Source organism: Dipodomys ordii, unplaced genomic scaffold, assembly GCF_000151885.1.
Source record: "Dipodomys ordii isolate 6190 unplaced genomic scaffold, Dord_2.0 Scaffold288, whole genome shotgun sequence".
Lineage (NCBI taxonomy): Eukaryota > Metazoa > Chordata > Mammalia > Rodentia > Heteromyidae > Dipodomys > Dipodomys ordii.
Window position 1 is genome coordinate 77,045 of NW_012267504.1, and position 24,550 is coordinate 101,594.

The 24,550-nt window shown below is 38.7% G+C and overlaps 1 protein-coding gene and 1 pseudogene across 1 annotated transcript in view; both read left to right on the forward strand.

Annotated features, from left to right (window-relative positions):
- The first annotated feature begins 14,226 nt into the window (after positions 1-14,226).
- LOC106001359 lies at positions 14,227-14,917 on the forward strand (annotated as a pseudogene).
- A 2,325-nt stretch (positions 14,918-17,242) lies between these two features.
- The window catches only part of LOC106001335 (vomeronasal type-2 receptor 116-like), a 29,183-nt gene continuing 21,875 nt past the window's right edge, over positions 17,243-24,550 (forward strand). The window contains exon 1 of the mRNA XM_013036451.1: positions 17,243-17,487. Coding sequence (XP_012891905.1) covers positions 17,243-17,487 — 245 coding nt within the window. The remainder of the gene's footprint in view (positions 17,488-24,550) is intronic.

Below are 24,550 nucleotides of genomic sequence, written 5' to 3' on the forward strand. Positions count from 1 at the left end.
AATGCTTGGTAAGAAATGTACGCATTATCCTGCCCATGTAATTGTAACCCCTCTGTACAGTATCTTCACAAATAAAATTTAAAAAATAATAAAATAAAAAGTTATAAGATACCTCCCAATAGACTTTCCAAGTTTTTAATTTTTGCCTTAAAAATGATAGGATGTTTAGGAACAAAATACTTTGAAACTGAATTAGTGAAATAAATGAAAAATAAGAGAAGAGTCTTTTCCTGGAGATCTGTTAATGTTGACTTACCTTAATTCCGGGGTCAACCATTTCATGGACTGGGAGCTGATCTTGCAACACTTTTTCATCTAATACAATTTTTAATTTATTTTTTATTGTGAAAATACCCTACAGAGGACACAATTACATGGGCAAGGTAATGAGTATATTCCCCTTCCCATCCCTAATACAATTTAAAAAAAATAAAGAAGCCTAATCTGGGTGCCAGTGGTTCCTGCCAGTTATCCTAGCTAATCAGGAGACTGTTATCTGAGTATTCCGATTTGAAGCCAGACCAGAAAAAGCTACAAATGGCAGTGTGGCTCAAGTGGTGATGTGCTAGCCTTGAGCACCCCGGCCCTCAGTACCAAACCTTAAGACAGGCAAAAACTAAGCCTGGAAAGACTGAGGAAATTTAACAGGTCAGAGAAGACAGTGCTTCTCCTCTCACTCCAACCCCATTCACCTACACATGTGTCTCTCTATTTCCAGGAGTTTAGGAAGTCATTAGCAGCATTAAGAAATGATCTGGGCATAGAATCTACAAATTACAGATCTGACAAATGATTGATAATAGGATGCCATAAAGCTGTGAAAACTCCACTCCTAAAGAATGAAAATGAACTTTACAACTTTGGTGGGAGGGTGGGGGGAAATGGGAAAGGAAGGGGAAACAAAGGAGGAGACAACAGTGCTTGAAAAGAAATGTACTCATTACCTTGCCCATGTAATTGTAACCCCTCTGTATGGTATTTTCACAATTTTAAAAAAAGCACAGTGACACCCATCCTAGCTACAGATTTGCAGCCAAAGGACTTTTAGACACAACAGTCCACATCGTTTGCACGGCAACGACATCTGCATCCACTTTGCTTTCCAGGGATGACACTGATCTCTTTGTATACAGCCTGATTGTCGTTGAGTTTATTAAAATTCTTCCTCATTAAAAAAAGAATGAACACCCAATTACCACACTGGCAAAAGAGCATAAAAGGTTTTTTTCAAAACAAGAAGCACAATGACCAATAAATACATGAAGAATTGGTCATTTCCCTGGACATGAAAGAAATATAAGCCAAAATGCATTGAATTTTATCTCACTGCATGCATAATTTCCATCACAAAGAACACAAATAACAATGCTTGTCAGGAAAAGGGAACACTTATACACTGTTTTGGGAATATAAATTCATACAACTTGTGTGAAGATCAGTACAAAGGTTCCTTAAAAAACTAAAATTAGGGCTAGGAAGGTGGCTCAGTGGTAGAGTGTTTGCCTTGCATGCTAGAGACCCTAAGTTCAATTCCTTAGCATCACATAAGCAGAAAAAGCCTGAAGTGGTGCTGTGGCTCAAGTGGTAGAATGCTAGCCTTGAAATGAAGAGTTGAGGGATAGCGCACAGGCCCAGAGTTGAGGCCCCACAACAGACAAAACAAACAAACAAACTAAAATTAGGTCTGTGATAAGAGCTGAGAGACAGTGCCCAGGCCCAGAGTTCAGGCCCCATGACCAGATCAAAAAAAAAAAAAAGATGGTTTAACTCATCTTGGCTTAGTCTCAGCACATCAATATTTGCTAGGAAAATGTCTATTTCTGCCAAGTTCTCAAACTTATTAGCATAAAGTTTTGAGAAGTATTCCCTTAAAATGTTCTGAATCTTGGTTGTTTCCGTGGTGATGTTTCCATTCTCATCTCTGAGTTTATTTATTTGGATGTGTTCTCTTCTTTTTCTGATAAGATTTGCTAAGGGTCTGTCAATTTTGTTAATTTTTTGAAGAACCAACTCTTTGTTTTGTTGATTCTTTCTATAGGTTTTTTTGGATTCTAATTCATTAAATTCTTATTAATTTTAGTTATTTATTTCCATCTACTGGATTGGGCTTTATCTTGCTGCTCTTTTTCAAGGAGGTCCAGATGTCTCATTAAATTGTTATTTTCAGATCTCTCTGATTTGTTGATGTAGGAACTCAGAGCTATAAACTTGCCTCTGAGTACTGCCTTTGCTGTGTCCCAGAGGAGCTGGTAATTTGTGTGTTCATTTTTGTTGTATAGCATGAACATTTGAATTTCCTTTCTAATCTCTTCCATGACACACTGGTGATTCAACAGTGTGTTATTCAGCATCCATGTGTTACAGTACTTCTTTGGTGGCTTTTGGTATTGAGTTCTAATGTTATTCTATTGTGGTCTGAGAGAATGCAAGGTATAATTTTAATGTTTCTGAATTTAGACAAGTTTGCTTTGTGACCTAAAATGTGGTGTAATTTGGAAAATGTACCATGTGCTGTTGAGAAAACCATGTATTCTGATGCTGCTGGGTGAAATATTTGGTAGATGTCTGTTAAATCTAGTTGAACTATGCAGTTGTTTAGATCTGAGGTTTCTCTGTTCAGTTTTTGCCGAGTTGATCTATCTAGTGGGGACAGTGGTGTGTTAAAGTCCCCAACAATTAATGTCTTTGCATCTATGTGAGATTTGAGGGAAAGTAATGTTTCTTGGATAAATTTGGGTGCTCTGTTGTTTGGCAAATAGATATTTAGAATTGTAATATCCTCCTGAGGGAGAGATCCCTTAATTAGTATGTAGCGACCTTCTTTATCTCTTCTCACTAATTTTAATTTGAACTGTATTTTATCTGATATTAGGATTGCAACTCCCGCCTGTGTATGGGGGCGGTTTGCTTGGTAGATTTTGTTCCAGCCTTTCACTTTCAAAATGTGTTTGCTTTTATGGTTAAGGTATGATTCCTGAAGGCATCAGAAAGAAGGATCTTGCTTCTTAATCCAACTAGACAGTCTATGTTGCTTCATTGTAGCGTTAAGTCCATTTTCAATCTTTTCATTCACCATGTTTAGCTGTAGTGTTTGTAGAGCTTTTTGGGACCTCTCCTCTGGATTATTCATTATTTGTTCTGTCACCTGATTATCATGAGTGGAAATTGAGATACCCGGACTTGCCATTTTTCTTGTGTTTTTCTGGCATCAACCAGAGCCCTGTAGTTGCACAGTCAAAATGGCTGCAGATACAATCTAGTTCAAAAGATACAATCTATTAGCATCAAATAACTATGTTATTAATGGGCTACAAACAGCAAAGAGGAATTTGGCAAATCAGAAATTATTAGGTTTAGGGAGAAATGTGGGGAAAAATAGGATTAGAGGGATGTGGAGAGGTAAAAGGAGAATGAAATTAACCAAGTCCTAATCTCAAAGAGGGAAATGGATTGGACAGAATATAAGGAAAGAGAGAAAAAAAGAGACAAGAAAAAATGGAAAAACAAAATTTAAATTTAAAAAGTGAAACTTAAAAATTGTCTAAGTTTAATGATGATATTGAGAGAAGGGATAGGATGAGAGGAGGGGAGAGATTGAAAGGAGACATGAAAAACTTAAAAATAAAAATTCTTAAAAATTATATAGGTATAAAGAGATAATACTGCTATTAAAGAATTTAAGCCTAAGAGGTTTTGAATTGAGTAATAAATTTTTGGATTAAGTGTGTACACAATTGGGGATAAAGTCTAATAATCGACAATGGGTATTTATCTGAGGATGAGCAGAACAGCAATTAAGTCACGCAAAAAAGAACGAAAGACTCTCTCTTCCTGTTCTTTTCTAGCTCTATCTCTCTTGCTGTTCTTTTCTAGCTCTATCTCTCTTGCTGTTCTTTTCTAGCTCTCTCTAGCTCTCTCGCTGCTCTTTTCTAGCTCTCTCTGCTTTCTCTCTGCTCTAGCTCTTTCCTCTCTCTTTCCTCTCTTTCCCAGCTCTCTCTCATTCCCAGGCCTTTCCCAGCCACGTGGAGTGCCAACCTTGCCTGGTCCCAGCAAGTCTACTGAATAAACCTACCCCTTACCTGAATACCAAAAAAAAAAGAACAAAAGAGAAGAAAAATGAAAAGAATGAAAAAGAAAAAGGACTAAAAGGTCAATAGAGATTTTAAAAAGCACACACACACACACACACATATACCTAAAATGAAAATTATAAGAGGAAAAAAATTAATAGAAAACAATTTTTTAAATTAAAAATTTTTAAAGGTACAAAAAAAGAGTTCTTTGATTTTTTTGGGGGGGGGGAGGAACGAGGGGATGGGAAGATCCTGTACCTCCCTTGTGTCAGTAACCAGTCTCTTGGTGGAGTCTCTTGTCTGCTTGTGGTGCTTGGTTTTCCTGTGGCTTGATTGGTTTCTTATGTCAGTTTGTTTGAGCAGTCAGAAAAATGCTCCGCTTGACCCAGGATTTTCTGATCCTCCTCCCAGGCTAGTTCAATGAGAAGGAGATCTGCTTTGAGTTTCACAAAAGAGGGAGATGGCTGTGATGAGGCTAGGTTCTGGGTAATGTTGAGGCCTTTCAGCAAACAGCAGCTTTTCCCTGAGGAGCTAGCTTGTGAGACACTCACAGATCCCAGCCTGGAGCCTTTCTCAGGGTTTATGTTTACTGAATTTCAATTGATTGTCAAGGCTGCTGTATGGAGGAGCAGCCTCTGGCTCTGTTTATGCAGTGAAGAAAGCAGCTCCAGGGACTGGCAGAGCTTACTAGGCCTGGGATGGGTGACTTTTCCCTGGGTGGAGCTGAGCTTGGCAGGTCAGGTTAGATTCCTGTGATCTGCTAAATGACTCTTTTGTTTTCTTCCAAGGCCTCAGTTTGAGCTAGCTGCTCAGCCAGGCCTTTGTCACTATCAAAGATGGAGATCTCCGGTGGTTGTGGGGTGGAGGGGTGGCCTCCCCTACTGTTCTCCCTGAGATAGAGTCAGGATGTCAGGGTTCTACTCACACCGGAGTCTTGGTTCCTGGGTTGTCTCTGGTCTGCGATCTGCAGGATGAAGATATCTGCTCCTTGTCAGTTCTTGCTGGTGTTGAGTAGAATACACTCACCTGCTGTGTCTAGTTCCTTTGTCCCAGACTCTCTTTGTCACAGCCATGGCTACTGGCAAGTGTTGAGATCTGTCTCCTTGCCTGGATTTTTCCTCTCTGGCCAATCTCTCTGTACTGTGATGGCACACTTGATGTAATTCTCTGGCCTAGGACTGTTCACTGGAACACTAAAACTGCTTTCTATGCAGGAGCTTGTTTAGCCTCCAGCTTCTCCTCCACCATCTTCCTTTGACTCCCTCCATAAGACTCTTATCTCCAATAAACCACTAGAAAACCAGAAGTGGCACAGTGGCTCAAGCAGTAGAGCCCTCGCTTTGAGCTGAAGAGTGAAGGACAGTGCCCACACCCAGAGTTCAAGCCCCATGACCAAAAAACAAAAACAAAAAATAAAAAACCAAGAAGTCAAAAGGGACAATATATACATAAAAATGCTCTATATCTATGGCCATGAAGGAAAGGCAAACCAAAATGACCCTGAATTTTATCTCACTCCTGTCAGAATGACTATCATGAAGAATACACATAACAACAAAAGCTAGCTAGAATATGTGGGAAGCCAATACTTATAGACTCTTCATGGAAATGTAAGTTCATGCAACCATTATAGAAATCAGTATGGAGTTTCTCCAAAGAACTAAAAGTAGATCTGCCATGCCAGCAAAATATGTCATCCTAAGCTGTTTATTCAAAGGAATGTAAGTATAGTAACAATAGTCATAATTGAACACCCAAGTGTACTGCAGAAATATTCACCATAGCCAAACTACGGAAACAGTTCAGATGCTTTCTAAAATATTATTCACAATCAGAACAGGAATATTTTACTGGTATGATAATGCAGATAACTGATGATTATCATGTTAAATGAAGTAAGCCAGGTTTAGAAAGATAAAGGTCACATGCTTTTTCTAAAATGTGGAAGCCAGACCTAAAAACAACACACACACACACACACACACACATATTTAAGAAACCCATATACAAGTAAACATTTTTGTAATTATGGGAATCTTTGAAAAAGTTAGGAGGAAGTGGAGGAGGAAGTAGAATTTTTTATAAAATATGTGCAATAACAAAGTACATATGTGGCTGTAGATGGCATAACTACACTTACTACAATCTATTGGTTAAGAGCTGTAGGAAAGATAAGGAAAGAGGGAGTAATATGTAGAGATATTTAGGTTGAAATGTAACACAAGCAGGTGTCAAATACACAGTGAATCTCTTCTAACAATTAATATACATTAAAATGTAGGACACAAGTGCAGTTGAGATCTATTCAATTATAGGCATTATATAGATGAGGCAGGGGCAGTGAATAGAGATGGAGACGAGAAGGAAGTGGACTAAAGTCAATGTACTTTTTGCACATATATGAAAATGGAAAAATAAAACCAGCTGAAATTCTTTTAATAATGGAAGGAGTGGATGAGTGTGACATGGAGAGTTTGAATCTGATCACAGCAAATTGCATGTACATCTAGAAATTTCCAAATGTAATTTTTTCTAAAACTAATATACACTAATAAAGAACATAAAAAATAAGTGTGAAAGTTCTATTTATTGCAATAAGTATTAAAATGATTAAGATCATGTGCAATCTCATTAGCAAATTTTGTATTCTCACAACAAAGACAGGTTGTTGAAGGCCCCATTATATTTTCAAAAGCATTGAATATAAAGTATGAAAGTTTCTGTGAATCCCATAACACATACTTCCAAAATTAGCCCTACTAATAACATGCTGTTCTAGCATGCCAGTATAAATATATGACCAGCATGTCATTTGATTGTTCTTTCCTTGATTTATGCTCTCATGCAATTTCTGTCCTGCCCCATATGTTATGATTCTAGGAAAGTGTATCACAGTATGCAATCAACAGAATAGCCTGGAATAGGATAAATTCACTGCATGTTAGAGCCATTGTTTTAAGGCCATTGAGGAGTTTGTATAGATTCTATGTCTAATATATTTGAGTTGTAAGAATTTTAGAGATAGTTTTGATAGGGGAGAAAGGGTTGTTTGGGCAGGCACAGGTTCTCAGAAAAGTATAAATACAGACACCCAAGGTGGTGAATGTTTCAATGCTTCATGACAGTATATTGACACATTAACTCAAGATGTACAGTGATATTGCCAGGTGTAAAGGTCAAAGTTCAGCATACAGTTCTGTAGCTCATGCACTGACCATTGGCCATTGCTGAATTCAGCATGATCATTCATTCTCCAGGCAATCATAGATGGCCACATTTGTGAAATCTTCTGCATGGGATTCTACTGAAACTAGCTTATGTCAACCAGCAAAGTTCTGTGGCTGTTATGGACATTGCGTTTGTGAGATATCCTCTGAGTGTGATGCACTTTTGGGTTTGGTTGGCATCTCCCTGGCATGAGCTCATGCCAACCATCTCACCTCTCATCTAACATGGCATCTATTGATGCATTCCAGTTGCATCATCCCTAATAGATTTCATATGAATCATTTGCTACTCCAGGCTTGCAATCAAATCTAACAAGAGAACTTTATCCAGGGGGTCTCACTCGCTGTGGTCTTGGATGAAATCATAGTACCTGGGGTGGAGAGAACTTGAAAATATGTTTTCCAACTTGTGTTTATTTCCCGGATGCTGGGCCTCAGATGCAGAACCGCGGGGCTGGGTGTTTTCCACATCCTTACCCAGAAATGCAGAAAATTGCAATGACAGAAGCTGAGTAGCCATCCCTGCCAACAAAAAGGCACACATACACATAGGCACAAATACAAGATATATATGTCCACCTGATCCCATGGGCTTCACTTCCAGCCAGAATTCCAGCTTGGCAGATGCTTCAGTGACGTTACCTTTGATTTTCACCCTCCTTCTTCTCCAGCTTCCACTTCTTGTCAGCTCCTTAGAAGGCACTACCTGCTTTTCTAGTATGAAGCACAGGGCATATATGGATGGAGATGTGATGATTTCTGGGTTCTTTCCTCTCTACACTTTGGGAACAGATCGAAGTAACAGTGATGTTTCCCATAATGAAGCAAACACACCATAAGTAATTCCTCCATAATTTTAGTTCCACTTACTGAAGAACCTCTGGGAGGCTCACAATCATGCTTTCTGTATCCTCCTCCACAAACTCTCATCAGACATGAGATGCAGTAGAAATATTGGTTTTATTAGGTGAGTACTATGCTTCCAAGTTGGAAGAGAAGTCTCTGGTTTCTTTCCTTGTAACTTCTCCTTTCCAGGGTCATGATCTCTTCACTTTATTCCAGCATTGCTATTTGATTCATATTGAAACAGATGTCATTGCCTATAGCAATGGCTCCCACCTCTTTTTCAGTGCTAGGGTAACAAAAATAGAACGTGAGGTGGCTGGCCACATTTGGAGGCAGAGGTGACAGGATCAGGAATTCTTTCACTGCTTTATAATAAATTTGTACATATCTTAATCATTCATGACATTTTAACTACCACACTCTTTTTATGAAGCCAGCATAACCCACCCTCATCCCAAAACCAGGCAGGGAATCATCAAAGAAAGAGAAATATAAACCCATTACTCTGATGAATATTGACGCAAACCCTCTCAACAAAATCTTGGCCAATTGACTTCAACAACTCATCAAAAGAATCATACACCACGATCAAACAGGATTCATTTCAGGGATGCAAAACTGATTCAATATATGCAATACAATATAATTCATCACATCAAAAAGAGCAAAGATAAGAACCACATGGTTATCTCAATAGATGCAGAAAAAGCATATGAGAAGATCCAACACCCCTTTATGATGAAGGCTCTGGAAAAACTAGGAATCCATGGAACATTCCTCAATATAATAAAGGCTATATATAACAAACCTACAGCCAGCATTATACTTAATGGTGAGAAGCTAAAGCCATTTCCTCTAAATTCAGGAATGAGACCAAGGTGTCCACTCTCCTCACTTCTCTTTAACCTAGTATTGGAATGCCTAGTGAAGTGCCTGATTTTGCATGTCCCTTCACAGACCACCAGAGACCATGATCAATGCAAGCAGCAAAGAGTCATTTATTGCAAGCTCGAGTTTGGTCCTCCACGCACTCGGTAACCGGCGATGCTAAGAGACCCCGAGCATAGAATCAGCACAGCTTTTATAGTATTAAACAAGTTCACAAGTTCAGGGGGTTTCCACAAAAGCAAGTTCACAAGTTCAGGGGGTTTAAGTCCACCCTGACCGCAATTTCCTTTTTCTGGAACACTTAGGCAACTGTTCTGTATCTTAAGGGTGGGCAGAGTTGGTAGCAACCTGTGGTTTTTCTGAGAACTATTTTTCTCTTTATGGGTTACTCTGAGGGCAGCACAGCTCTCTTTGGGGTTTACTCTGAGGGCAGCACAGCTCAGGGGGTTGATCTGAAAATGGAGTTACTTTAGCTTTTCACCTAGCTACAGCAATAAAACAAGATGCAGACATAAAAGGGATCCAAATAGGGAAGGATGAAGTAAAATTCTTCCTCTTTGCAGATGACATGATCTTGTACTTAAAGAATCCCATGGACTCCACTCACAAGTTACTTGAGCTGATTGGAAGCTTTGAGAAAGTAGCAGGGTACAAAATTAATCCTCAATGGCTTTCCTGTATGCCAATAATGAGAAGAGCGTGGCTGAAATTAGGAAAGCAACCCCTTTTGTAATAGCCACAAGGGAAAAAGATACTTAGGAGTTAACAAAAGAGGTGAAAGTCTGTATGATGAAAACTTTAAAACCTGAAAAATGAAATTAAAGGAGAATTAAGCAAGTGGAAAAAACCTCCCGTGCTCCTGGATTGGGAGGATTAACAGTAAAAATGGAAGCACTGCCAAAGGTGATCTACAAATTCAATGCCATACCTATCAACATTCCAACCTCATTCTTCAATGAAACAGAAGAAGCAGTTCAAAAATTCATATGGAACAATAAAAGACCCAGAATAGCAAAAACAATCCTTAGTAGAAAGAACAGTGCTGGAGGAATATCAATTCCAAACTTCAAACTCTACTACAAAGCCATAGTAATAAAAACAGCTTGGTAATGGCACAAGAACAGACCTGAGGACCAATGGAATAGGACTGAAGACCAGAAATGAACCCACAGACCTATAGCCACCTAATCTTTGACAAGGGAGCTAAAGAAATAGAATGAAAGAAAGCCTTTTCAGTAAATGGTGCTGGGAAAATTGGCTAAATATTTGTAGAAAACTAAAACTAGTTCCCTGCACCAGAATCAACTCCAAATGGATCAATGACCTCGAAATAAAAGCAGACTCCATGAAAACATTACAGGAAGGAATAGGAGAAACTCAAGGGCTTCTTGGCAGAGGCCAAAATTTTCTTAATACAGACCCAGAAGCACAACAAATCAAAGAAAAGTTGGACAAATGGGATTGCATGAACCTGCAGAGGCCAAGGACATAGCTAGCAAGATCAACAGAAAGCGCACAGACTGGGAGAAGATCTTCACTAGCCATACAACAGACAAGGGTCTCATGTCTAAAATCTACTTATAACTCAAACAAACTAAATCCCCCAACAACAAATCCTCAAAGAAACAACTGCCCGATTAACAAAAGGGCTAAAGACTTAAAGGGAGACTTTTTTGAAGAGGAAATAAGAATGACCAATAGACACATGAAGAAATGATGAACTTCTCTAGCCATAAAAGAAACACAAGGGGCTAGAAAGGTGGCTCAGTGGTAGAGCGCTTGCCTTGCATGCCTGAGGCCCTGGGTTCGATTCCTCAGCACCACATAAGCAAAAAGAAAAAAGCTGGAAGTGGCACTGTGGCTCAAGTGGTAGAGTGTTAGCTTTGAGCTGAAGAGTTGAGGAACAGTGCCCAGGCCCAGAGTTCAGGCCCCACGACCGGATTCCAAAAAAAAAAAAAGAAAGAAATGCAAATCAAGACAATGCTGAAATTCCACCTCACCCCCTAGAATGGCTATAATCAAGAAATCTAATAACAACAGATGGTGGAGGGTATGTGGCCAAAAGGAAACAATATTGAATTGTTGATGGGAGTGTAAACTTGTTCAACTCTGGAAAGCAGTATGGAGGTTCCTCAAAAGACTACACATAGAGCTCCGCTATGACCCAGCAATCCTACTTTTGGGAATTTACCTAAAGGATCACAAACAAGGTCATACCAAAGCTACCAGCACAACCATGTTTATTGCAGCATTATTTACCATAGCTAAGATATAGAACCAACCCAGAGGCCCCTCAGTAGATGAATGGATCAAGAAAATGTGATATATATATATTGGAATTCTATGCCTCCGTCAGAAAAAATGATATTGCCTCTTTTGTTAGGAAATGGAAAGACTTGGGGAAAAATCATATTAAGTGAAATAAACCAGGCCCAAAAAAACATAGGTCCCATGGTTTCCCTTGTCTTCAGAGACCAGTACAGGTCTAGGACAAGCATAGGAGGTAAAAGGCTAAGTACATACGACCATATGACATAATGTTAAGCAAAATGTACCCCAAGACAGGGACACAATAGGTTTGTTATTTGTTTTTTTCTTTCTTGCTAGTGTTTTTTAATGTACTTACAAGAGATTATGTGATTCTTTTGTTTCTATAACCCCTGTTTTCACTGGATTTGATACTGGTGCTCTGCACCTTGTATGTGTGTGTGTGTGTGTGTGTGTGTGTGTATATATATATATATATATATATATATATATTTGTAAGGGATATTGCAGAATGCTTAAATGAGGATGCAGGCTGACCCATTGTGAGGACAAGATGTATCAGACACTATTGAAAGCGAACTTTACAAGGCCTGGGTGGGGGGAGGAGGGGAGGGCAGTGATGGTAGGGAAAAAACAAAGGAGGAGGTAACAATGCTGGCTATGAAATGTACTCATTGCTCATGTAACTGTACCCCTCTGTACAACATTTTTATAAGAAAAAAAAGAAAAAAAGATCATTTCTGGGCTGCAGGTCTTTGAGACATAGGTCCGCCAGCAGTTGCCAGCAGTTCAATAAATACTGCAAATGTGACCTCTCAAAATATGGCTTCTTTGTTCATTGGTGACTGAGTTCTAACACAACACCACAATTGCCACGCCTACTCCGGTGGAGTCTGCTTAGCATGGGAAACCAGCTTTCAGACCTGAGAATGGGGCTTCACAGAGACCTATCTCTGAGAATGGGACTTCACCAAAGTCTACCTCAGAGAATGGGGCTTCAAAGAGACCTATCTCTGAGAATGGGACTTCACCGAAGTCTACCTCAGAGAATGGGGCTTCAAAGAGACCTATCTCTGAGAATGGGACTTCACCGAAGTCTACCTCAGAGAATGGGGCGTCAAAGAGGCCTACCTCCTGGAAAGGCTGGCAAGCCCCTGGGAAAAATGTGTTTCTGTTCCTGTTTTTCTTTTCTTCACTGTATAGGAGTGCCTATTAATCTTTTACTGTTCCTGCTGCTCATTGTACTTACTCATGCTCAATGTTCCCTTATTCAAGGCTCTTTCTTAAGAGTATTGACGACTCCAACATCTGTTGAGTGTCTTAAAAATATGACTAACTCACCAGAGTTAAGTGCTACCCTGAAAGCCCCTCTTATGGAGGCTAGTAGACAAGTCATAAGTAAATATAAAAGTATTGGGGGTTTCATGACATCACTTCAGCAGAAGGAATTGTTTGTAAGAGATTTATAAGAAGCTGTAGGTGCGGCTAGAGCAGAAAGAGTGTATGGCTACTGGGGACTTTCCTTTAATCATAAAAACATATACAATAGATTCACATAGATATCCTGTAGATAAGAAAGATGTAGAGGGATATGTAGACCAAAAGCTAAATAAGATTCCTAAAAGGTTGGTAGATAAAAGATGACAATGGCTTATCAGAGGAAAATGGTGGGATCCTCCATTATCTAGAGGACCCCAGAGACTTCCCCTAAATCCATAGCCTTTTACAGGTGTGTATGATAAGGATGGCAATTGCTGGGAAAACTACTTAGGAGAAAGAACTTCCTATTACTCTCTTTCATTTACTAAGAGACTTGCTAGATCTAGGCCTCCTTGGTGCTTACTATTAAAGAAGGAACAAGAAAGATCTTATGGGACAGTTAAGGCCTCTATAGAAAAAAGTAAATGATTATGTGAAAGGGTTACAGAAAAGACACTATGAGCTTAAATTTGATATATGGCCAGATTTAACTAAGTATACTGAATATCATGATTTTTGGCCACAAATTGGGAACCTTCTAAGCACAATTGCTTAGAAAAGATTTAAAACATATAAAGTACAAAACTAAACAAAAGTAACTATGAAGTACTAGAGTTCATGCCTTTCTGTTCAGCACCTTGCCCATAGGCTCTGGTTAATGGTTAATTGGTGATAAACATTGAAACCCATTGTATTTCTTAAAAATAGAGGTAAAGCCGAAAACAAGTGCCTATCGTCATAGCTCGTCATCCAAAAAACAAGATCAGGCGACCAACTGGTGACCGCCCAAGAACGAAGCCCTGCAGCAAGATTGTGTAACCTTTTGCCCTTTCTCATGGAGACTTTTACTATAAAAGCTTGTTATCCTCTGCATTAAATTGCACTCAGCATCCACTCCTCTTGTGCATGAGTTGTCTGTTTGCCATCTGCTCACCTATTCCAGTTCCTCCACTAGGTGTCCTCCATTGTCCCTACAGAGCCGGTCCGCGGCACACAATTTTAGCAAAAAGCTAAGGGGCAGTGTTACAACCTTGAGTTCAAGCTCTAGAACTAGCACAAACACACATGTGCCTCCCGCCACATATCCAAACAGAATTACAAAGGAAGTTCTTCAGAAATTAAAATAAACCAGAGAAGCCTTTAGGTAGGCTTCAAAGGGACAATAAACTGAAATAAATGAGATGAACCAGCAACTTAGAAACACAAAGGGGTTGAAAAAATAGAGAATCTAGGCTATTGGAAAAGACTGGATGAAAACATGAAAAAAATCAAAACATCACAAATCCACAAAATTTTCTTTAGGACAAAATTATGCATCAGATATTACATTGATATAAAATTTTGATGAAGATGTTTGTAGTGTTTACATTTATCGGTAAAATAAACAGAAGGACTTAGATGGAATAATTTACTTTTAAAGATGGGTTCGTAGGTTTCGTCGTTTCTGGACGTGGTTCCTCGTTGGGGTGCAAGATGCCGCATGGAAGCCAGAGCCGCACCTCCCGCGTTGGCCCCACCGGCCAGCCGTGCCCCACAGATGAGAGCTGCACCCAGGTCAGCTCCTGCAGCCCAATCTCCAATCGCAGCCCTAGCATCTGCTGTGGGCTCTCCTGCAGCCATTCCCCATCAGCCTGGGCTGATGGCCCAGATGGCGTCCACAGCCGCTGGTGTAGCTGTGGGCTCTGCCGTTGGGCACACACTGGGCCATGCCATCACTGGCGGCTTCAGTGGAGCTGGTAATGCTGAGCCTGCCAGGCCGGACATCACTTATCAGGAGCCCCGGAACTCAGCTGGCGCAGCAGCAGCAGCTTAGTGGCCCATGCTCCTATGAAATAAAGCAGGTTTTGGAGTGTGCCCAGAACCAGGGTGATTTTAAGCTCTGTGAGGGCTTCAATGAGGAGCTGAAGCAGTGCAGAATTGCAAATGGACTAGTTTAACCATGAAGTTCAAGTTGAAGAAATGGAAAATCACCTCTGATGACCAAGTTAATTTAACATGGAAATGTAATTGGTAGTGGCACTATAAAGTGTAAAACTGTAAGTTAACTTCTTGTTGTTAATTGCATTGTTGCCTCAAGAGTGGCCATGGAAGAGGATATTGTTACTCTTAATACAGGTTCACTGAAATGGTATAGAGTTGAGGCTGACAGGTGTTTGTGTGACCTTCATTATTCTGATGTTATTTTGAGTTAATTAGAATAAACTGATTTCTTCCAAAAAAAAAGATGTTTATACTTTTACACAATAATGTAGAAGACATGGTAAGGAAATGATGGGAGTTGCATTACATGAATTCAGATGCCTCTTGTAAATAATCAAAGTGTACGTTGCAAAAGTATAAGAGAAAATACATATTAGTATGCATGTATATATGAAGGTTACTTTTCTACTCTTCATTAGAGGGAATATACGCTACTCTGATGAGATGTTAACCTTGCTTGTCCTGTAAATATATCATCATAAAGGAGAATGTTTCACTTATAAACCCGGAGGGTTAACAGTACATAGAAATGTAGCACATTTTTTAAGCATTGTTAAGAAATCTGTGGCATATATTTCATTCTAGTTAAGAACTATTGGGGGGGTCTCACCAATTCCCACAAGTCAAGTTCACCTTGAAACACCTGGTAACAACTCTCAAGAATCCTAGAACCACTCAAATGGCCTCAAGGATTCTAAACTATACATGGAGTGATGTTAGGAAAAGGTAATTTTCTCCATGTGTAACTGAGGTCTTATGTAAGTTTCTCTCCTGTTTTTTCTCATTACTTGACATGCATGTACTAGGTTGCATATCAGCATATGTGAAGAATTTGTCAACCCTAGATCTGTTAATAGACTACTAATCTTAAGGACTCAAATGGTTTTTCTTTCTTGCTATTGTTTCTAACATATTTATAAGATGATTTCTTTGATGCTTTGTATGTCCCTCCCCCATGGTATAACCCCTGTTTTAACTGTATTTGATATTGGTATAGTTTGGGGAGGGGAAGGGAAAAAACAAATTGTTTAAATAGGGATGCATGTGGACTCATTGCAACAATGAGATGTACAAGACGTTATGTCGAAAAATGAACGTTAAAACTTTGGCGGGACAGGGGATGGGAGGGCAGAGATGGGAAGGGGAAACAAAGGAGGAGGCAACAATGCTTGATAAGAAATATACTCATTACCTTGCTCATGTAATTGTAATCCTTCTGTACAGTATTTTCACAATAAAAAACTGATTAATGAAAAAATACATGATATGGAAAAATGCTTGTACCTCAGAAGCTTTCCTTCTTGCAATAATGGAAGTCACTGCTGGCTGCATGGAGCCTTCTAGACTATGAGCCAGGCATGTTCTCTCAGCCTGCAAAGACCCCAGGTCTTCACATATGCTGACTCACCTTCTCCACTCATTGGCACCAAAACTTCTCTCCTTATGAACACAATTATGGCCATCTTCTCCTGCACACTATACACAGCTCTGTTAAGGTTCTTACATTGTGACTTTTCCTTGTTTTTCCACCTTGAAGTCTTAAATCAAACACAAAATGTTGAAACTATTATAGTAAAGATGAAGGAATAGAATAAAATCACTGCATGTTAAAGCCATTGCTATAGGGACATTGAGAAGTTTGTATAGTTTCAATGTCCAATATTTTTGAGTGGTAGGAATTATAGAGGTGGTTTTGATAGGGGAGAAAGGGTTGATTGGGCAGGCACAGGTTCTCAGAAAAGTATAAATACAGACACCCAAGGTAATGAATGTATCAATGCTTCCTGGCAGTATATTGATCATGTACTCATGATGTCCAGTGATAATGCCCTTTGTGAAGGTCAAGTTGAGAATACAATTCTGCAGCTCAACTTCTGTGCTATCATCCATTGCTGAATTCAACATGTTCATTCATTCTTCAGGCAAGCATAGATGGACACATTTGTGGAGTCTTCTGCATGGAATTCCACTGAAACTGGCTTGGGTCAACCAGCAATTTTCTGTTGCTGTTTTGTACATTTGGTGTGTGAGATGTGTGCTGAGTGGGATGCCCTAAAGAGCTGGGATGACATCTGCCTGGCGTGAAACTTTGGGAACCACCTCACCTTTCACATGATATGGCATCTATTGATATTTTCCAGTTGCATCATCCCTAATAGATTTCATACAAATCATTTGCTAATCCAGGTTTCCAACAGAATCTAACAAGAAAACTTCATCCCCAAGGTCTTTCTCTCTGTGGTCATGGATGAAAGCATAACACCTGGGGTGGAGAGGACAACTGGAAAACATGTTTTCCAACTTGTGTTTATTTCCCAGATGTTGGGCCTCAGATGCAGAACTGCAGGGCTGAGAGTTATCCACATTCCTACCGGGAAATGCTGAAGTTTGCAATGACAGAAGCTGAGTGGCCATCCTGTCAACAAAAAGGCACATACACACATAGATGCAAATACAAGCTATTTATCTGTACCTGATCCCATGGACTTCACTTCCAGCCAGAATTCCAGCTTGGCAGATGCTTCAGTGATGTTCCCTTTGATTTTCACCCTCCTTCTTCTCCAGCTTCCGCTTGTCAGCTCCTTAGAAGGCACCACCTGCTTTTCTAGAATGAAGCATAGGGCACACATGGATGGAGATGTGATGATTGCTGGGTTCTTCCCTCTCTACACTTTGGGAACAGATCACAGTAACAGTGATTCTTCACATGATGAAGCAAACAGACTGTAAGTAATACCTCCATAGTTTTATTTCTACTTACTCTTTTGATCTCAGGATGGGGAATGCATGAAGAACCTCTGGGGGCTCACAACTATGCTTTCTGTATACTCTTCCTCAATCTCTCATCAAGCAATGAGATGCAGTATCAGTTTTATTTGCTTTATTTATTTATTTATATGCTTCCAAGTTGGAAAAGAGGTCTCTGGTTTCTTGCCATGTAGCTTGTCCTTTCCAGGATCATGAGCTCTTCACTTTATTGTAGCATTACAATTTGTTTCCTGTTGCAACAGAATACCATTGCCTGTAGCCATACTCCCACCTCTTTTCCAGTGCTGGTGTGACAAGGATAAAATGTGAGGTGGCTGGCCACATTTGGAGGCAGAGATGACAGGATCTGGAATTCTTTCACTGCTTTAGAATGAATTTGTAAATGTCCTAATCCTTCATACCATTCCTAGATATTTGTCTTTCTTATGTTCCTCTACTTTTCCACATTCACCTGATTTTCCTTCCCTTGATACCATAAATTATATTGGAGTGTTTTTGTTAGTGCACTTGTACAGACACATAGAATGTTAAGGTTGCAGCTGATGGATGTTTCTCAACTACTTACCGGTATGCAAGGGCTGCTAAGGGAAATCAGAGAAATCTGGCCTCGTTATCCTATGATTTGGTCTATAAAAATTTTGTGTTACAAGGTAAAGATCACTGTATGTTATTAATGAAGTCCTTGATATAGGTAAATGCAGCAGAGCAATTGGATGTCACTGGGAAGAAGAGATGAACTCAGTGTCACACCAGTACGTTTTATGCCAATGTTTTTCAATTTTGACTACAATATAGGACTTGGGGTCACTATCTGTGTTTCTATATTTCATGTCATGTACTTTGACTGTAGTCACCCCCAGTATTTGTAACCATTTATTATGTCTCATCAAATGGTGTTTCTCCTCCCATATCTGTAATTTCCTTTTTCTCTTTTTTTGTGTTTTTCTTACAAAAGAAAATGTATGATTCATTCTTCTTTATTGTGGAAGAGAAGTCATCTTCATATACTGATGATATATCCTATCCATTCATCTGTTGTTGGACATCCTGGGTAATTCCATAAGTTGGTTAGTTGATATAAAATGGCATCCATGTTTACACATGCATCTGTACAGAAACCTGAGCTCCATGTATTGGAGAGATAGCTAGAAGTGATATAGCTCTGTCAAATATGAGTTCTAATGTTAATATCCTGAGGTATCTTCATTGATTCTTATTTCTATATATCTTCACTAAATTTGTAATTTTGTGTCTTGAATAAAGCCACTGTGGGTTACATGATAAGGTAATTCAGAATACCTGTGGTTTGCATTGTGATAATTGTTATAATGGTTAGATATTTTTCCTGTTTGGATTTCCTATTTGTACTTTTTCATTTGAAAAAAAGTTTTTCACTTCATGTGCCTGTTTCATGGTAGGATTAATTTTGTCTTGGTGTTTAAATTTCAGTGTTGTTTTGTACTATGATATTAAGCCCTAACAGATGTATAGATAAGGAAGGTTTACAGCCATTTATTTGCCTGAGTCTTCACTTCATTAATTGTTTCTTTTGTTGTTCTGGAACTTTAACACTTTTTTTGTTATGGTGCCAGTACTCTGGTTCTGACAAGATGCATCTCCCTTTTACTTGACACATTTGCTCAAGGTTGAGAGGCATAACTGCACTTTCACCTTATTGCTGGTTCACTGGAGATAAGTCACACAATACTTTTCTGTCCAGACTGACTTTAAACTATGATAATTGCAGATGTAGGTCTCAATGCCTGGCTGGCTGAAAGATTTCAATTTCATGACATCACATTTTAACCTGTACTGAGGGTGGGATTCTTCATCTTGTGAGTGAAACAAATGATTCCACCACCATGCCTAAACCGGAGCATAAATTTTGCTATTATTTTATGAAGCATTTGTGTCCTGTCAGGAATTATTCCTGTGCCTATATCTTGAAGAATTTCCACTATAACCTTATCTGCCATTTTTCAATCCTCAAGTTTCCTATTAAAAATAGTAATGAGTTTTTACTTTTATCCTTTTGGAGAATATGAGAGATCCAGCCTAATTTTTGTCATATGGATACTCAGTTTTCACAGTTCCACTACTTACTACAGGTGTCAACTTCCACTAATGTAGGATTGCACATGACTCTTAGAATAAGATGAATGTAGTTGAGTGGGAGTATTTCTAGGTATCCTGTTGCACTGATATGTTTTTATGAAAGTGCAATTTTTATGTTACTATAGCTTTCTACTACAATTGAAAACAAGTGTCACACTAGTATGGCATAAGTTTTTCACCTCTGGATAGGTTTGGGAAATAGGAGATTTTCTATTTTGATAGGAGTTGTGGGATTGTCTCTCTTGTTTCTGTGCAGAATGTGGTAGCAATTTGGAAGATGATTTTTTTAGGTCTTTTCAAAAATAATTTCAAGTTCTCTTTCAAAATAATACAAGGTCCAAAAGGGCTGGGTAGATTGTTGGCATAGTAGAGATGCTGCATACCAATTGGAAGGCACCGATTTCAAACAACAGCAATGTCAAGGAAAAGAGTAAGATATATATGCACATCTACATAATATGTAAATCTATTATATGCACATTATACATTATATAGTTCACAATACACATAGAATATATGTATATTACTGCATATATTATATACGAGATAATATACAATACAAATATGTATGCATGGCCTACCTTATTCATTCCCTTTCCTTGCAGTCTATGTGTAACCTAAAAGGGAAGCAAGGAGTGAGGTTTTAATCAACCTAAAGTTTGTACTTACATCGTTAGGAATTAGGCCTCATTATGTCCTGTATTTTTGTTAATTGTGGGACTTGACCTCAGGGACAGAGTCCTTTCTTTGAGAGTTTCTGCTTAAGTATGATTAATGTTCTACTACTTTAAGCCACAGAGCAACTTTTAATTTTCTGTGGTTAATTGGAGAAAAGTCTGTTGTATTTTCCTACCTGGGCTGGTTACAAACTGTGATCCTCAGATCTCAGCCTCCTGAGTAGCTAAAATTACAGTTGTGAGCTACTGGCGCATGGCTCATATAAATGTCATACATACATATATATATATGTGTGTGTGTGTGTCTATATGTGTGTGTGTTTAATAAAAATAATGTTCAGAGGGGTTACAGTTACATGAGTAAGGTAATTCATGTACATTTCCTATAGAGCATTTTAGCCCTTCCTTTGTTTATCCCTTACCATCCCTACCCTACCCATCTCCCCAACTCTTTCCTCCCCACCCCCGAAGTTGTAAAGTTCATTTTCAACATAGTGTCTTGTAAATCTCATTGTTACAATGGGTCAACCTGTGTCCTTATTTCAGCATTTTGTTATTGCCCTTCCCCTTCCCAAATTATACAAATGTATATACAAGATGCAGGGCACCAAATCAAATACAGTAAAAACAGGGGTTATACTGTGGGGAAAGAACATACAAAAGAACAAACAAAAATCACATAGCAGATTATACATATGTTCAAAACAATGAAAAGCAAGAAAAACTACTGTGTCCCTATCTTGGGGTTCATTTCGCTTAACATTATCTTATATAGTCATATGTACATAGCTTTTGAACTTTTCTACTTGTCCTAGACTTGTATGAGTTATTGCAAAAAAGGGAAACCATGGGACCTATGTTTCTTTGGGACTGGCTTACTACACTTAATATAACTTTTTCCAAGTTTTTCCATTTCATAACAAATGGAGTAATGTCATTCTTTCTGATAGAGGCATAGAAAAAAGAAAATGTGATACATGTATATGTATATATGTATATATATATATACATATATACATATATCACATTTTCTTTTTTCATTTTTCTTTTTTTCATTTTTTATTGTGAAAGTACAGTACAGATGGGTTACAATTACATGGGCAAGATAATGAATACATTTCTTATCAAGCATTGTAGCCTCCTCCTTTGTTTCCCCTTCCCATTGCTTCCCATCCTCCGCCCCTCCCCCACACCCAATCCTACTTCTCCCTTCCCCTCCCCCCTGCCAAAGTTGTAAAGTTCGTTTTCGATATAACGACTTGTACATCTCATTGTTCCAATGGGTCCACCTGTGTCCCTGTTTAAACTATTTGTTTTTTTCCCTTCCCATCCACAAATTATACTGCCATCAAATACAGTGAAAGCAGGGGTTTTACCGTGGGGGAGGGACATACAAAGCAACAAAGAAATGATCTTATAAATGTGTTAGAAACAATCGCATGAAAGAGAAAAAAAGCATTTGAATACATATCTTAGGGTTCATTTCCCTAACATCAACTTATCTGACCTTTTCTGCTTGACTCAGACATATACTAGATATTGCAGATAAGGGAAACCATGGGACCTATATTTCTTTGGGCCTGACTTACTTCACTTAATATAATTTTTTTCCAAGTCTTTCCATTTCCTAACAAATGGGGTAATGTCATTCTTTCTGATGGAGGCATGGAATTCCATTGTGTATATATACCATATTTTCTTGATCCATTCATCTACTGAGAGGATCTGGGTTGCTTCCATATCTTAGCTATGGTAAATAATGTTGCAATAAACATAGTTGTGCTGGTAGCTTTAGTGTAACCTAGTTTATAATTGTTTGGTTAAATGCCCAAGAGTGGAATTGCTGGGTTATAGGGGAGCTCTATGTGGAGTCTTTTGAGGAACCTCCATACTACTTTCCAAAGTGGTTGAACAAGTTTACACCCCCACCATTAATTTGGTAGGGTTCCCTTCTGGCCACATCCTCTCCAGCATCTGTTGTTATTAGAGTTTTTTTAATTTTTTATTTTACATTTTTTATTGTGAAAATACCATAGAGAGGGGTTACAATTACATGAGCAAGGTAATGAGTACATTTCTTATCAAGTATTGTTGCCTCCTCCTTTGTTTCCCCTTACCATCACTTCCCATCTCCCCCCACCCTCAAACCTTCCCCCTCTCCTGCACAGATTCTCCCCTCTCCTCCCCCCCACCAATGTTGTAAAGTTCGTTTTCGTTTTTTGACATAACTTCTCCATATAGCTCATTGTTGCAATGGGTCCACCTGTATCCCTATTCAAACAATTTGATTTTTCCTTCCCCTCCCCAAATTATATTAGCCATTCTAACTGGGGTGAGGTGGTATCTCAATGTTATTTTGATTTGCATTTCTTTTATGGCTAGAGAGGTAGAGCATTTTTTCATGTGTCTATTGACCATTCTTATTTCCTCTTCAGAAGTCTCTCTTTAAGTCTTTAACCCAGTTTAATGAGACAGTTCTTTGAGTATTTAATTTTTTGAGTTCCAGGTATATTTTAGATATGAGACCCTTGTCCGTTGTATGGCTAGTGAAGATCTTCTCTCAAATGGTTGACTTTCTATTGATCTTGATGGCTATGTCTCTTGCCTTGCAGAAGCTCTGCAGTTTCATGTGATCCCGTTTGTCCAACCATTCTTTGATTTGTTGTGTTTCTGGGACTCTATTAAGAAAATTTTGGCCAGTTCCAAGGAACCCTAGAATTTCTCCTATTCCTGCCTGTAATGTTTTCATGGGGTCTGCTTTGACTTCGAGGTCTACGATCCATTTGGAGTTGATTCTGGTGCAGAATGATATATAAGAATCTATCTTTAGTCTTCTACAGGTGTTTAACTAATTTTGCTAGCATCATTTACTGAAGAGATTGTCTTTCTTCCATACTGTTTTTTAGCTCCCTTATCAAAGAATAGCTGGCTATAGGTCTATGGGTTCATTTCTGGGTTTTCAGTTCTATTCCATTGGTCGTCCAGTCTGTTCTTGTGCCAGTACCAAGCTGTTTTTATTAGTATGGCTTTGTAGTAGAGTTTGAAATTTGGTATTGATATGCCTCCAGCACTGTTCTTTCTGTTAAGGAAATTTTTTTGTTATTTGTGGCCTTTAATTGTTCCATAAGATTTTTTGGGTTACTTCTTCTATTTCATTAATGAATGAGGTTGGAATATTGATAGGTATCTCATTGAATTTGTAGATAGCCTTGGGAAGTATTGCCCTTTTCATGATGTTAATCCTCCCAATCCAGGAGCATAGTAGGTTTTTCAATTCCTAAATTCTTCTTTAATTTCCTTTTTCAGGTTTTTAAAGTTTTCATCGTCAAGGTCCTTCACATCTCTAGTTAATTTTACTCCTAAGTATTTTATTTTTTGTGGGGCTGTTACAAAAGGAATTGTTTTCCTGATTTCAGCCATGCTCTTCTCATTGTTTTCCTGATTTCAGCCATGCTCTTCTCATTGTTGTCACAATAAAAGCCATTGGTTTTTTAGGGTCAATTTTATATCCTGCTAATTTGCCGATTTTGAATCTGATCAAGTAACTTGGAGTGGGGTCCATGGGATTCTTTAAATGCAAGATAATTCCATCTGCAAAGAAGGAAAGTTTTACTTAATCTTTCCCTATTTGAATCCTCTTTATATTTGCATCTTTTCTTATTGCTGTAGATAGGCATTCTGATACTAGGTTGAAGAGCAGTGAAGAGAGTGGACATCCTTGTCTCATTCCTGAGTTTAGAGGAAATAGCTTTAGCTTTTTGCCATTAAGTATAATGCTGGTGGTAGGTTTGTATTACATAGCTTTTATTTATTTTTTATTTTTATTTTTATTTTGGTTCCAGTCGTGGTGCCTGAACTCTGGGCCTGGGCACTGTTCCTCAGCTCTTCAGCTCAAGGCTAGCGCTCTACTACTTGAGCCACAGCACCACTTCTGGCTTTTTTCTTTTTGCTTATGTGGTGCTGAGGAATCGAACCCAGGGCCTTAGGCATGCAAGGCAAGTGCTCTACCACTGAGCCACTTTCCCAGCCCTGCATAGCTGAGGAATGTTCCATGGATTCCTAGTTTTTCCAGAGCCTTCATCATAAAGGGGTGTTGGATCTTGTCAAATGCTTTTTCTGCATCTGTTGAGATAATCATGTGGTTCTTATCCTTGTTCTTGTTGATGTGATGAATTATATTAATTGATTTGCCTATAGTGAACCAGCTTTGCATCCCCGAAATGAATCC